At 54.1% G+C, this 15,288-nt stretch overlaps 1 protein-coding gene across 1 annotated transcript; it reads left to right on the forward strand.

Moving 5' to 3' along the window:
- Window positions 1-8,429: 8,429 nt before the first annotated feature.
- On the forward strand, window positions 8,430-9,152 carry SOX14 (SRY-box transcription factor 14). The gene has a single exon (XM_041733673.1). The coding sequence runs from the start codon at window positions 8,430-8,432 to the stop codon at window positions 9,150-9,152; it is 723 nt and encodes a 240-aa protein (XP_041589607.1).
- Window positions 9,153-15,288: the final 6,136 nt, after the last annotated feature.

The following is a 15,288-nucleotide window of genomic DNA, read 5'->3' on the forward strand; positions in this document are numbered from 1 at the left end:
CTATGTTTAGAAAGATGCTCTTTGGGGACTGCAAAAAGCAGGAGCTTCCTGAGGCAGACTTACCAGTCTTCAGTAGTTTCTGACTTTTTAAATTAAGGGAATGGACCATTTCAGTAAAACCAAAATTTAGATAACAAAAAAAAAATTTAAAAAGAAAAAGGTCAAATTGATCAACATACTCCAAGTCAATGTACTAGCTTCTCATCAACTAAGTGCTAGTTAATTTTTTTGCTTACAGATATTTTCACATTTTACTGAACTGTATTTAACAGGATCCAGACTAAAGAGCAAACAGAGAGTGAAGGGGTATCATTTCAGGGGTCCTGCAAGGAGCTCCCTCCTCAACAGTATTAGTAACACTTCTTATTCTCTCCCCATCACAGTCATACTGACCTGGACCTCCAGAAGCCCTCTCCTTAAATCTAGCTCTTTGAGTCCCTTATTGGCACCATAATAATGAGTGAGCATGTTAGCTCACAGAAGCTGACAGAAGTTAACAGGACACAGTTTGGGGATGAAAATGGTGACAAGCAGGATGGTGTTAAGGAAACAGGAAACATGATGTGATGAGCACTGAGTGTTATACGCAATTGATACACTACATCTGAAACTAAGTATGTACTTTATGTTGGCTAACTGAATTTAAATTTAAGAAAAGGAAACTGGATAAAGAGCAAGGGCCAATCTCCACGAGGCCAAATGTGCACTGACAGACAGAAGTGGTATAATTCGAGGCAAAATGGGGTTCTCAGAACAATTCTTCCAAGAGTTAGCTGTGATCATATCTGGAAGAAACAGTCAGTGAGGGTAACTTAGACTTACGGTATTGTGCTGCCCATAAAGATCTTGCCATTCTGTTCCCCATTTGGAGCCTGTGGTGGTTATCCCCCAGGACAGCCCCCCAGTGATCCTTCCTCCTGGTATTTGCTCCCTTGTGTAGTCTCCTCCCACATTGTACCAGGATTCTGTCTTGGTCCCTGGCAGATCATCTGCACAAGGGGAATCAACATGCCATGTCATGAGCAGTCCTTAGGAAGAGGCCTGGGTAGATAAGAGACTGAGGCCAGCTGCCAACAGCTCCATGAGTGAGCCTGGAAGCAGATGCTCCAATTCAGCCAAACCTTCGGGTGACTGCAACCCCAGCAACATCTAGATTGTACTCCTTTAAGAGACTCTGTGTCAGGACCATCCAGCTAAGCTGCTCCTGAATTCTTAACCCCCAGAAAACATATGAGATAAGAAAAGTTTGCTGTTTTAAGCCACTACGTTTGGGGAGTAATTGTTACACTGCAATAGATAAGCAACGCCAGGCCTGACAGCCAACCAACTTGTGTGCAGGCTCCTGACCACCTATGTATTATTATCCCCATTTTGCTGCTGAGAAAAAAGAGGCAAAAAGAAGTAATTTGCCCAAGGTCTCACAGTAATTGGAAGCCCCACATCTTGAACTCCATCAACTTAACCGTCAACATACTCAACAAATATTTCAGTGACTTTAGTATTAAGTAAAATTCTAATAAGGGCTATTGGTCTTCAGAATGTGTAAAAATGATGCTTTAAGGAAACAAGTACATGAAAATAAACATGCTTAATATAGCACCTTTTGCAACTACTGAGTGCCCCCAATATTTCTTTCTATTTAGGTTGTGAGCAGAGGTAGGTACAAAAAGAGGAAACGTTATTCTGATCCTTGATTGGGGCTTGTTGCCAGAGTTTGGTCTTATCCTCTGCAGCACATAATTTGTGATAAAATTGGCAAGAGAATGTATGCTCCAATAACTTGGCCGATTGCATTATGCAAACAGAGCCTTAAAGAGTATTATTTATGATAAAAGCTGACCAAGGATTCTTACATGAGAAGAATGGGGGTTGGGGGAGCATGTGAAACACCTGAACACAATAAAACCCAAGCAGAAGTATATAATGTTGACATTCTTTTGGCTTTTGGCTTTCATTTTAGAATAAAATGTCTTTCCTATTCTTATAACCACTGGGATTTTTTTTTTTTTATTTCAAGAAACATCACGTGCTTACATACAAATCCTCTATTTCTCAGGCTAAGATATTCAAGATGCCTACGTGTAGTCTCAGCGTCTCTAGGAAGGGTAGTGCAGAGCCTGGTATTCTCCACAGAGACATAGGAGAGCACCACATGGTGGGAAGTAGGAAGAGTAAGTCAGGGACCCATCAGGCTGCTAATATCTACTGAATATCAATGGACAAGTTTTTGGAATCATTAAGAGCTGTGACCCTCCCTTATTTTTCCCTCAGCTTCCTGAAGGAAGAGAAGAGATAAGAGAAGTCCAAAGTATTCAGCAGGACTAGCCTTATTCTTTAAGCCATGATCAAGAGCTGACTCCAAGGCTGATAAAAGTTTGTCCATTTAGAAAGTTTCTGCCCTATAATTTCGGGTGATATTCCTCCATAAATAGAATGGCTCATAACCGGTATTTCGTGTGTGTGGTTCTAGGATTGTTACATAATTTTGGTGTGCTTCATTGCAATGACTTCCCAGTACACTTAGAATAAAACCTAAACTCCTTATGGAGCCTAGAAGACTCTGCATAATATGGGTGCTGCCAACCTTACCCAGCCTTTTCCTTATACTCTCCCTAGGGTCATGGCCAGGTTTCAGCCACTCTGGCCCCTTACATCCTCAGGTACTCTCAGTCACTTCTCCAGGCAGTAGGATTTCCTGCTTCTCCTACTTTATCTCCCCTTTCTTTCTCGGGCTGGCTCCTTCTTGTGTTCAGATTCCTGACCACCCAATGTGAATGAGACCTCCTTCCCTCAATCGATCCTATCACCTTGATTCACTTTTTGCCACTTAACACTATCAGAAAATAATTTATTGAATTATAATATCATATAATCTGACACTTATTAAGTAGTTTCTACATGCCAAGCAGTTTTAAGGGCTTTCATTGTTATAACTCATTTAGTCCCAATACTAATCCAGTATACCCACTACAGGTGAGGAGACCAGGACAAAGGTTAAGTACCTTGCCTGAAGTGACACAACTACTTGGTGGTGGAACCAGGAATCACCACAGGATTTGTTTCTTGTTTTTTAATCTGTCTTCCATTGGTCTGGAAACTCCATGGGAGAAGGACCTTTGCAGGTCTTGCTCACTGCTAATATCCCAGGATACTGCCTACCACATAGTATGTGCTCAATAAATAGACTTTTGATTAATGAATGAATAGGAAGATATCAAAGCCCTACCCCTGCTCCCACCCTTTCCATGTTCTGGGATATGTGTGTAGATGTTATGCAATCCTTTATTAATTTGTGCCAGGTAGGTGAATCAGGTGACCTCTGCTTCAAACAGAATCCTGCTAAGGTAAGGCGGTGTGAAGTATCAAAAAGTCTCCTTACCTGGGCACCTGATGGTGTTGAGACAGACGTCCTCCAGCCCAGTCAAGGATGCTCTGCCAGCTGGGCGTTGCAAATGATGTTGCAGGCACTCCACGCATCTGGGACTCCGTTAAGTTAGCTTTCTTATTGTTTTTCATGTCCTCCTTTGCCATCTTGGCTGTGAGGGACACTTGGAGTTTAAAAAAAAAAATCAAGACGAGTGGGCTGGGCTGGTTTCTGGAGGGAAGATCCTAGAGCAATTACTAGAAAATGTCCCAATAGGACCAGAGCCCTGGGTCCTTTAGGGCACTCTAGGGACATGGGATATGTCTGAAAACAGGAAAAAAGGGGGAAAGCAGGGATGCCGTATATTACAACATTTTCTTAATAAGAAAATTTTAGTTTATAATTTAACCAAGGTGCATTATTTCCCAATTTATTATCCTCAAGGTTGGCTCCTTGGTTGTTGACCGCCCATGGGTGGGCTGGATTAACGCTCTCCTAAACACCTGCGTGTGCCTCGCGCTCACACTGCCTGCAGCGAGCTGGGGCGGCGCGGAGGGTTCCCGACACCGACACCTGGAACTTCCTCGGTTCCTCTCCGGAATCCCGGCGGGGCCGCAGTAAACCCGCAAGCCTGGCGTTCTGGGGGCGCCGAGCCCCTCGGCGGATCCGGACGCGGATGGCTCTCCTGGCCTCTTTCGAAAACCTGCCAGGCGCGAGCCCAGTGGCAAGCTTCCCTCCTGGGCTCCACCCCGCAACCGCGTTCCCCAAGTCACCATTAGCGCGCCTTCCTCTCCGCGCTGGGCTGTCGCTCAGTCCCGGAGGCCTCGGAGGGGGCCCTTCTGCCTACTAGAGAGGAGGAGGCTGTGGTTGGAGGGCAGCACAGCGCTGAGGCCCGGCAGGTGGGTGCGGGCCTGGGAGCCCGAGATTTCCACGTCTGGCTCTACCAGGCTGCACCTGGGATCTTCCCCCGCAGCTGCAAGGCTGGGAAAGGCCTCTTGTAAAAGTTTAAGCCGGAGCACAAAGAAACTATCGAGCGTCTTCTTTGCGCTCGGAGTTGTGCGGACACCGGGCATTCAAAGATAAAACATGCAGCCACTGCCTTCAAGGAGCTCGAAGTCTGATGGGCTGCACGGGCTGCTACAGGGCTCCACGCGAGGCTGGGAAAGGGGCGTGGGAAGAGCGGGCGTGAGAGTGCGAGCATTAGAAGAGGTCTTAGCCCAGCACGGGAATCCGAGAAGGCTCCCTAGAGGAGGTGAGGGCTTGAAAGAGTCCTCAAGTACGGAAAGGACTTGGTTGAAAGGAGAGTAGAAATGCTCCCTACAAGACCCAGAGCCGCCAGAAAGGGAAGGGCGCCTTGGACCTTGCCTAGTGCTGGGGGAGAGGAAGCGGGGCCAGAAGTAGATAGGTCCTGACCTCGAGGTATCTCCTTCACTTCTACAGGAGCAACAACAGTTCGATGGCATCATCCTTGTGGCTCAGTCGTCCAGACACAAGGCTTAGGTTGGCACGAGGCGTGCTTTGAGTAATTGCGCTGCGTGAAGGTGCGCATACGTACTTAAGGGTGTGCCTGGATTCTTTCCGCAAACGCAGAAGCGGAAAGGCAGTTTCCCAGGGAGGTCTCCAGCTTTGGGGAGGGGCTTGACCGTCTGAGGCCCGAGCTTTAGGTTTCGGATAGAGCAGTAGGCGCGCTTAGGTGACCTTTGTCCTAAGACCTGTTCCAGGAGTGACCAAAGCTCCTGGTTCTCCCTAGGGGCCACCTCTCCAGGACGTCTGCCCCGTAGTCCAGGCCAGGAGGGGAGGCGGAATTGAGGGGACAGCGCAGAAGAAGATAGAGCCAAGGGCTGGAGTCAGCACCTGGAAAAGACTGAGATTACGGGAACTCCTTCGAGAGGACCAGAACTGAGTCTTGAGTAAACCCGCAGCGAACCAGCACTGTGCAAGGGTTGTAAGCGGCTGCGCGGTTCGCCTGGAGACCCTGGGATGCCAAACTGGGGAGGCTTGGCCTTCAACCCTGAGTTCACTGGCAGCGCGGAGCTCAAGTCTCAAGGACACGAGATGCTCAGGGGACACTTGTTCCCTCCAGGTCGGTGCAGCCTGACCCAGGCGCCAGGGGCTCCAGAACCCTGGAAAGTCCTTTGGCGCCCTGCCCACAAACTGCTATCCCACCAGGGCTTGCCCCTCCCTACTAATCCGCTCAGGGGTCAGAGATTATGAACTAGGATGGAATGTGAGATGTTTAGAGAGTAGCGCAGACAAAAAGAAGAGGAAATTTGAAGAACTGAACGAGGGCGCACGCCTGCCCGGAGTTGCCTCGGGGCAACTAGAAGGAGTTGGCTCAGAGGCTGCAAAGAGAAGAAAAGGTCTACGACCTTGTGCCAGATCCCCTCCTTGAGCAGTTTCTTAGAGGTTGGTTTGCATTAGCCCATTAACTCTGCGTGTGGGTTTGGTGTCCCTCGAGGGTTCCAGAGTGAGAGTTGGCGGGTCTCCGCCAGACGCTATAGCTCCCTGCAGATACAAGCATTTCTGTCCTTCTTTCCTCAAACCGGAGCCATCGCCCAGTGGAATTCAAATTGCCTGGCTCTTAGACCTCCGATCCCTGGCAGGCTCCGAGCGCAGTGCTCAGTCCGAAAGCTAGTCCAACCTGAGTAGAGGTTGCCTGAGACTCTTGAAACCCTCCCCGGACTGGGTTGAAAAACACCTCTACTTCCTGATGCGTCAAGCTAAGTGAAACTTCTTGCAGAGAAAACGGGGTTAGAGGGCAGGATGAAGGCCCGGCTGGTGCTGAGAGTAACGTAAAGACTGTGCGCCTGCTCACAAGCCCACACCGAGGTGGCGCACTTGGCCTCAGGTCTATTGTCAAGGAAGCCAGGTCTCCCACCACAGCCTAAATGAAATAAGCCCAGGCGTAAAAATCAGTCTTCCAATGAGATCTATCTATATGACAGGTTTCGGTGGCTCCGACAGTCTAGTCAAGTAGTTTGCCTTTGCCTTGCAGTACCATCTAATTTTTAAGACCTGGCCCCGCGTGGGGTGGAAAACAAAATGGGGTTTTCAAATCTCATACACCTGGCATTACCACTTCCCACTGGAGTTATTTGGCAAATCACTTAGCCTTTCTCAACCTCAGTTTCCTAATCTGCAAAATGGGCATAGTGCCCACCTCTCCGAAGGGCGTGCTCAGGATAGGAAATGCCACAGGTCTAATTGTGGAAAGGAGATGCAAAGCCTTCGCCTCAAACTTGATACACTACATGCTAAAGAAAGCCCCTCTCTCCCTGTCTCTTCATTTTCTGCTTACCTCCCCCACCCCCAACTCCTCCAAGCTCTCGGAGCCGCGCGTTTCTGGTCGGTCCTCCCAAGAGAGGCTGGTGCAAAAGCCAATAAGCCTGGAACACACGCAGGTCCTGCTGGGCCTGGGACAATGGTTTCCATTTAATAAATATTTCCCCCAAGGGCATTTCACATTGGGCAGGCAATTATTCAAAGGAAACAGGCACGCAGGTTGGCTCTGCGGGTTATTTCGTCCTCTTTACCCGAAGAATGCTCATCTGACGCAAGAAACGAGTCTTGAATTCTCGCTGGGTGGAAGAGGTGCCCAGGGACAAATCGACCCTGGGTGCCGATGCAGCCCGAGACTCCATTCTACGGCATCCGTAGACGGGGCAAGGGGGGAGCGCCCACGCCCCACCGGGAGGAGGCCCGACCTCCGGACTGTCCTTCCCGTTGAACAGATGGGGGGGGGGGGAGTTGGAGATCCAAAAACATTAAATAATAATACCGTAAATAGGAATCGTGACGGAAATCCCATTCCCCGGCCCCTCCACAAAAGTGAAGAGCGGATCGCTGCGCTCTTCAAGGCGCACCCACCAGGGTTTGCAAACCGCACTGCCGGGCCCACGGCCTTCCAGCAGCGGCTCGGAACGCCCCGCTGTGCTAGCCCGGACCCAGCGCTTCGCCGGGGCGCCAAGTCCCGGGGCAGGGGTGGAGGCGGAGCTGGGCGGGGGTGGGGGGGCGCATCCCGAGAGAACGCCGCCAAAGAACCCCAAGGGAACGGCTGGAAAAGTTTATTTCGCTTTTTAACCTGAGTTTGATACATTCTTTTTCTTTTCCGAGGATCTTTGACAAGATGGGAAAGTGCTGCCCTTGCATTTCGCGGCGAGGCCGTCCTATTTATCAACACACGCTCTCGGCTCACTCGCTTTGCCGCCCCCTCCCTAGGTCTTTGTATTCGGAGCCCCAATTCTCTTGCGCACGACCGGGAAGGGAAACGGGCACGAAGAGTTTTATTTGTTGACAGCGCAGGAAACAATGTGGAATCCAAGTCCCCAGTCCTGAACCGGCCGCTCGGTTCTCTCGCTCTCGGTGCCTTCCCCTCACACCTCTCCCCACCCCCCGCTAGGCGCGCGCTCCCCTTCCTCCCCGGGCGCGCTGGCAGGTGCGCCCCCTCGCCTTCTCTGCTGCTGATTGGCGCCCAGGTTGGGGAGTCACCGCCCCGCGCTTATGTCAGAGTGCGTGCTGTCCGGGCCCACCTCGCCTTTGAACTTCGCCGCTTTTGGCTCCCGTTCACCAGCCTCCCTGCATTCTCAGCCAGGTGCTGTGCTAGGCAAGGCGGCTCCGGGAAAAGCACGGGAGGGGGGGAGGGAACCACAGCGGTAGACACAGGAGAGAAGAGAACCAGAGAAGGCGAAGGTGGAGAGGGGGAGAAGGAGGAGCTTCCCGCCCTCGCCAGCAAATTACCTGGCCACTTAATCCCAGAGACTCCGGTACTTGGGCCCCAGCCTCTCCGGTGCCGGCAGCCCCCAGCCGGCTGCCCTCTCCTCCCCCGCCCTTCCTGTCCTCACTCGCCCCCCCCCCTCCCGGGGGCCTGCCTGGGTGCCGGGACTGGCATGATCAGCTGAACTTTGCGGGATTAGCGCTTCTCTCTGGCTTCCCCTCAGCGGTGCGGAGGCGAGGGGAGCACAGAGCACCGGCTCAGGACGGACAAACAGGCAGACAGACAGCCGCGCCCAGGCTCGCCTGCAGAGCCCCTACACTCCCCACCCCCACCCGCCTAGCCTCCGGGACCATGTCCAAACCTTCAGACCACATCAAGCGACCCATGAACGCCTTCATGGTATGGTCCCGAGGCCAGAGGCGCAAGATGGCCCAGGAAAACCCCAAGATGCACAACTCAGAGATCAGCAAACGCCTAGGCGCCGAGTGGAAGCTTCTGTCCGAGGCAGAGAAGCGGCCGTACATCGACGAGGCCAAGAGGCTACGCGCCCAGCACATGAAGGAACACCCTGACTACAAGTACCGGCCGCGGCGCAAGCCCAAGAACCTGCTTAAGAAGGACAGGTATGTCTTCCCCCTGCCCTACCTGGGCGACACGGACCCGCTCAAGGCGGCCGGCCTGCCCGTGGGGGCCTCCGACGGCCTCCTGAGCGCGCCCGAGAAAGCCCGGGCCTTCTTGCCGCCAGCCTCGGCGCCCTACTCCCTGCTGGACCCCGCGCAGTTTAGCTCAAGCGCCATCCAGAAGATGGGTGAAGTGCCCCACACCTTGGCCACCGGCGCACTGCCCTACGCGTCCACCCTGGGCTACCAGAACGGCGCCTTCGGCAGCCTCAGCTGCCCCAGCCAACACACGCACACGCACCCGTCCCCCACCAATCCGGGCTACGTGGTGCCCTGTAACTGTACCGCCTGGTCTGCCTCCACCCTGCAGCCCCCCGTCGCCTACATCCTCTTCCCGGGCATGACCAAGACTGGCATAGACCCTTATTCGTCAGCCCATGCCACGGCCATGTAACCCCCAGCCCAGCCCACCAGACCTGGAGGGTGGCCTGGAAGTGGGGTCTGCACCCTGTCCTCTGCGCCTAGCCCGGGCCTGCAGACGCCTCCGGGTGAGCCGTGCCGCTGCCCGCTACCCTACCCCAGACTCTGCCTCTCTTCCAGGGCGATGGTAGGGGCGTCCTCCCGGACCCAAGGCGCAGACAGGTGCCAGAAACTTGTGAACATATGACAGCTATACAGCTGCCCCTACCCCGACTGTCCCAAAACAGATCTCCGACTGTACCCCCTTTGGACAAAAAAAAAAAAAAAGTAGGCAGTTTTGCTTTATTTATGTCCCCTTCTCTCTCCTCTGATGGGCTTTGGACTCCAGAACTCCCAGATCCTGGTATTATATCTAGAATATGCATATATATTTTTTTCTTTTGCACCCTGAAGAGTTAGCTGTGTCTCTGTGTTTTGCCATCAGACACAACTAGGTGCCATTTGCTCTTTATGTGTGGGGGGAAAGGCTTAAAAGTTTAAAACTACAGAAAGGGAAATATTTCTATTAAAAATCATGCTATGATAGTGTTTGCTTCTTTAAAGGTAAAACAAAGGGACCCACATGATTATTTTCTTTGTATAAAGCAGTGCTCCTAGAGACCTAAGTTTACTTTTAGACAGAATGTCGGGTTATGAAGTCAGGAAGTAGAAAGTGAACAAAAATTAAAAGAATAAAAACATCCTAAATGGTCATAAATGTTTTGACGATGTCTTGGAAATGTACCTAGAAGGATTTCACCTCCTTACTCTGTTCATTTGTTGAACAAAGACGTTTTGAATAAAGACAATCTGTCATTGCAAAAAGTAACCTTTGATGTGCATAAAATCTGAAGTCAGGAGACCCTGCCCGGAGGGTGGTGGAGTCGAGTCGCCGGAGGCTTAGAGTGCATAGAGTGACTCTAGCAGTGGCGGCTGGGCTTCCATGGGCTTCCGTGGGCCGAGCCTGGTGGCCTTCGGGCCAGGTGCAAAGGAGCCCAGAGTCTGGGATTTGTCCCGATGGATCGTGCCCTCCAGACCGGCTTTTTGCCTTTAGAGGCTGGACAAAGGTATCCATCCTCAGACTTCACGTCACTCCTTCTGTGCGTTCTTCACAAAGTGGTCAGACCACTTCAAGGAGTGAATGAACTAAGACAAAAGCCCAACCAGACCTCTGAGATCTGGGTGCATTTTCTTTTCTTTTAAACCAAACTCCAAAAGAATGGAGAAAATCGCAGAGTCTCCGGGGAACCAGTTGCGCACCAGGCACGGAGTCCTGCAGTGGGTGTTTAAGTTCAATGCCTCGGGGAAGACCAGTGCAATCGATATTTTTAAAAGATGCTCGAGAATGCTGCTGATGGCTCTTGGGATTTGGAGCTCAATTCTGGTTCCTAAATTACAAAAAATCAAAGTCTGAGAAACCTAGAAAAATATGTCTTAGGTCCCCGCTCTGGACTATGGGAGACTTTTTACTAAGACCCTATGGGAGCTTCCCTAAAGGAAGGTGACCGGGTTCAGGCATGGAGTTAAAAAAAAATCGTAAAAATTCAATAACTCTTAGCCCTTGGTGTTTAACAAAAAAAGCAAAAGAGCCCTTTCCTTTCCCCCACTGGGTGAATGTTAGCTTGAAGATTGCTCTGTTTTTCATTAGGGAGAATGGACTTTCTGATGCCTTCCAGCCCAACTCTTTGGAACTTGTTCTCAAAATTGAGGGGTGCTCCGCTTCCCCATCTTTCTCCAGTCTCACCCCCAAAGCTGGGCTCTTGCATGTTTTTCCCTAGATCAGGTGCTTTTCCCACACTGGCTTTGATGTGGGGTGGGATGGGGGTGGGGGGCAGCCTAGCGATTTGTCTGCTTTCTGCTTCTGTTGGATTTTTGCGCTTGCCTCTGCCTCTTCCAAAGGAGTGGGTGGCTGGAAGTGCAGGGGAAACGTTGTCAACAGACACCAAAGCCGAAAACCACCGATTAGCATATTGTCCTCAAAACAATTAGAAGTGTTTGAGGTGTTATTTGGAGCCTATTCATCCGAGCCCCTTTGTCAAAGGGGATTTTCATTATTAAAAAAAAAAAGTTAGCAGTTGTCCATCTGGCTGAGCTGAATAGCAAAGTGATCCGTGTTGTATATGCTTTTCTCATTAAGAGCTCTTTTGAGACCGATGTTAGAATTAAATGGTATAACACAATTAACATACACGGGGGCTGAATAGGAGGGGACGCCTATAAATAATAGATAGATAAATAAATGAGCGATCAGGCGAAGGTAAACAAAAGCGGGCTGGGGACGTGTAGGGGGAGGCCGGGCGGGCTGCGCCACGCTTACTTAGCATCACAAAACCCTCTTACAAATCGAGACAATTAGGAAGTGACTTGCCTCTGGTGGCCGTCGGGTCCGGAGGCTCTAGGCGCTTAGGGAAGGCCCCTCCTTCCGCCCCCGAGGAAGCCCAGGAGGCCTAGGGCGGAGGCACCGCGGTTTCGCTGTCTGATATAACCCCAACTGACAGTCCTGTCAGCCGCTCTGATCTCCCTCATAGCTCAGTGTCCCTTAACATCTCCTAAGATGAAGCTTACAGGGGTCTGGGTGTCTCCCCGCAGAGCCCGGCGCGCCGGCGCCCCAGGTGCACAGAGCGCCCGGGCGGGAGGATTCCCGCGCGCATGGCCCCACCAGGGTGCCCCGGAGATTCTCGGGCCGGGTTAGGCTGGGCAGGGGTGCCAGATGTGTCCCAGAGGCCTCGGGCGGCGGCGGTGGAAGCCAGAAAACTGAAACCGGGGTCCCAGACTGCGCCCGGCCCTGGGGACTCCAAAGGGAGCCCCAGGAAACGGGGGTGCGCTGTAGCGGGGAGGCGCCGGTGTCCGCGGCTGGGTGATGGAGACTCGTTTCCAGCCAGCAGAAAGCGCGGGGCCCAGCGCAGGTCCCGGGACCTACAGCCGTAGACCTAGCTAGCTCTGGCCATCGCTGTGTGTCCACGTCGTCTCCTTCCTTCCTAGTCGGGCTCCGTCCAGCGCCCGCTCCTCCTTAGGCCTGGCCCCAGCCCCCGGCCCGCAGGGGCCGCCTCCGCCCGGGCTCGCGCGCCCCGCGGGCTGCAGAGCCTCCGCAGAGGTGCGCGGCCGCGACTCGCCCTAACAAACAGCCGAAATCCTCCTCGTCACGCCTCTGACAGCGGCCGATTACTGACTTTGAAGTCAGGCGCAGACAAAAAGAAATCCCCTGGGGGTGTGTGTGTTGGGGGGGGGGGAGCAGTCCCTGTCAAACCTGTTTGCTCACAACTGTCTCTTTCTTTCAAGAAAATCATTAAAGCAAACCTGTAGGGAGAGGAGCCCCCCCGCCCGCCAGGAGTCGAGGAGATCCGCTTCTCCCGAGCGCGGTACGCGCAGCAAAGAGCAGTCAAGAGTCCCCTCGACAGACTCTTGGTGTCGTCGGGAGGACGCGAACTCCCGAGGCGCGCGGGGCGACCCGGGCCCTGCAGGTGGCGACTCCGTGGACCCTCCCGCGCTCTGCGCGCTCCCGCAGCCTGGGAGTCCCGGACTTCTGCCCGCAGCCTTGGCCTCCCTGGAGCGAGGGTGCCAGGGAGGGCCCGGGCCGCTCCCCCGCGGGTGCCACTGCTTCCAGGGCACGCAAAAATTTGACCCAAAAGCATGCCGCGCTCACCCCCCACCTCTCCTCCACCAGGGACCGTTCTCTGGGACCCGGGAGTCCTGACCACCACGGGCTCCAGATGGCAGCGGGTGGCGCTGACGCGGCAGGGGCAGAGTCGTTTGGTTTTTGTTAGGTTTCTTAAACCTTGCCAGCCCCCCGGCTCAGGGGCACATGGGCCACATCTTCTGGCAGATGCCAGCTTGTTGGCCCCCTTCCGCTCCCCGCCGCTGGTGGAGACAGAGCCTTTGCAGTGTTTCAGGGCTTCCTCAGCCTTGGGTCTTGTCTCCAGGAATCTTTAACTTCCTTCCAGTTTCCGAGTTTTCCCATTTAATCACCAATGTCCTTCCAACCGCTAACTTTACAGAGGGAGACACCAACTACTTAAAGTAAATCGCACTGAGGTGTGAGTGACTGACATCACTCTTAACGTTTGCGTTTTAAAAACAGGATCTAGATAACCTCCCGGAGTCTGCAGTCGCCTCGGCAGGGGGTGACGTGTTAGTCATTGTAGGGTCTAGGGGACTTTAGTTACAAGGCGCTACCTAGAGAAGCGTCTCCCTCGTGGGCAGCCTCTCTGGAGGGAACTGAGACTGCCAGGGCCCCCGGAAAACTTGGCGGGCCTGGCGCTGGGACTGCCCTGAGGACTCTCCCCGGCTCCTCCCCAGCTCAGGTCTTGTCACCATTGTTCACGCGGACAATGAATTTCAAATCATTTGAATTTGACTATCACGTAATTCGCAAGATTCCCGCTAAGAACTCTCATCTCTTTATTTGCTGAGTGCATCGTGCGTCTGTGAGTGTGACACAGGCAGACGGAGGCAGAAGGGGCACGTTAGATCTGGGTCCAGGAGATGTCAGGGCCTTTCTCCCCGCCCCGGCTGGGGGGCGCGCCCTCCTAGCCTCTGGCCCTGCTCTGGCCTCAAGACCCTCAGATTCAGCTTTGGGGGCAACGTTTGGGCAGGTTACTCTCTGGGAGCTACGGGGATGGGCCCTGTCCACGAACCAGAAGCGTTGGCCCCGGGCGGCCGCAGAGTAATTGAGAAAATAATAAAGTTGGGGACGGGTGGGATCGCTGCTAATTCTGGGGTGTAGTAGTAGACGCGCACCTGACGATGCGCGGGCGCCCCAGCCTAACCCTTCTCAGGCTCTCGGAGGGCTGGTGACCTGGTGGTGCTCTCCCTGGCACTGGGAAGGGGGCTGGAGGCAGAAAAGAGAGCCTCGACACCCCCTCCTCGCCCAGCCCCCGACCCTGCGCCCGGCTTAGCTGTCACCCGCGATCCCCTAGCAGTCCCCGGGGCGGGGTGTGGGAGCCGTGTTCCGGAGCCGCCGGTCGGGCCTCGGGCCCGGGAAGTTCTTGGGCGACCTCCCTAGATCCTCATCCTCTTCGCCCGAATTCCTGCTCTGAGCATCCTCTCCGACCCCCCACAAGGCCCCAAGAATTTGGTCCGAGTTTGGGGAAGGAAAGAGTCCCCTCGGGCCGGACAGAGAAAGGACGCCGCGTTTCCTCTTTGCTACAAAATGAAGGAGTTGCGCTATTCGGCGGCCAGTGGCCATTTCCAAACTTTTTCACTCTTGGGTCGGAAAGAAGCCAGCAAACGCGATTCGTGCGCTCGGGACAGGGCTGCCGCGCACCAGGAACACTCGGGCGGCCGCCGCGCGCTCGGCCCGGAGCAAGGAGGAGATGGAGGACCAGCCCCGACGGCCGCGGGACGGGAAGGCCGGTGGTTCTAGGCCGCCGCTGCTCGAGAGCGCAGCTGGTCCTGGGAACCTCAGGGCTCGGGGCACCCCAGAGCGCCCAGGCTCTGCGCGCGCGGGAGCGGCGAGGAGCAGGAGCAGGAGCAGGGGCCGCGCGCGCGGGGTTCCGCGGAGAGGCCGGGGCGGCGCACCCGCCTCGCGGGCGGAGGGCGGAGAGCCGGAGCCCCTAGAGCCGGAGCCCCGAGAGCCGCCCAGCCGCTCCGGGCTTCCTGCAGCGGGGCCGAGCCCCCGCGGGCTCTCCGGACGCCCCGCCCGGGCACCGCGGGAGGAGGGAGCGGGGAGGGAGGGAGCGGACCGCCGAGGCGCTCGCCGCCGGTCCCCGACCGCCCGGCACCCCCCGTGGCGCGGCGAGTCAATGGGATTTGCACACTCGAGGTGTAACAGCATTACTGCATTAATTACCATTTCCATTTCACGTCCAGATTGTTTACTTATCTGCGGGAAACATATGTCGGGAGAAGTTCACATTCCGGATTCTGCTCCGCTGCCCAAGGTGCAATTCCGGGGAGGCGGCGAGGGGGAGGGGAGGGCTTCAGATTTTTTATTACACCCTCTAGCCTTATCTGCCTCTGTAAATTATGAGGATCCTCCATTGAGCGGCATATGGAGATTATATACTTTTTTGAATATCGTTTCCCAAAGCCTGCAGATTTTCACTTTGAAATGAAACAATCCTCTGCCGACTCCCTCGGGGCCCGGGCGCCTGCCGCGCTCCCCGGTGCGGCCGGGGGACCCTTTCTGCAGG

This window comes from Vulpes lagopus, chromosome 19 (genome assembly GCF_018345385.1).
Source record: "Vulpes lagopus strain Blue_001 chromosome 19, ASM1834538v1, whole genome shotgun sequence".
In the NCBI taxonomy this organism is placed as follows: Eukaryota; Metazoa; Chordata; class Mammalia; order Carnivora; family Canidae; genus Vulpes; species Vulpes lagopus.

Excerpts from the sequence above, each read along its gene's own strand:
- SOX14 (XM_041733673.1), top strand. The coding sequence starts at position 8,430 with ATGTCCAAACCTTCAGACCACATCAAGCGACCCATGAACGCCTTCATG.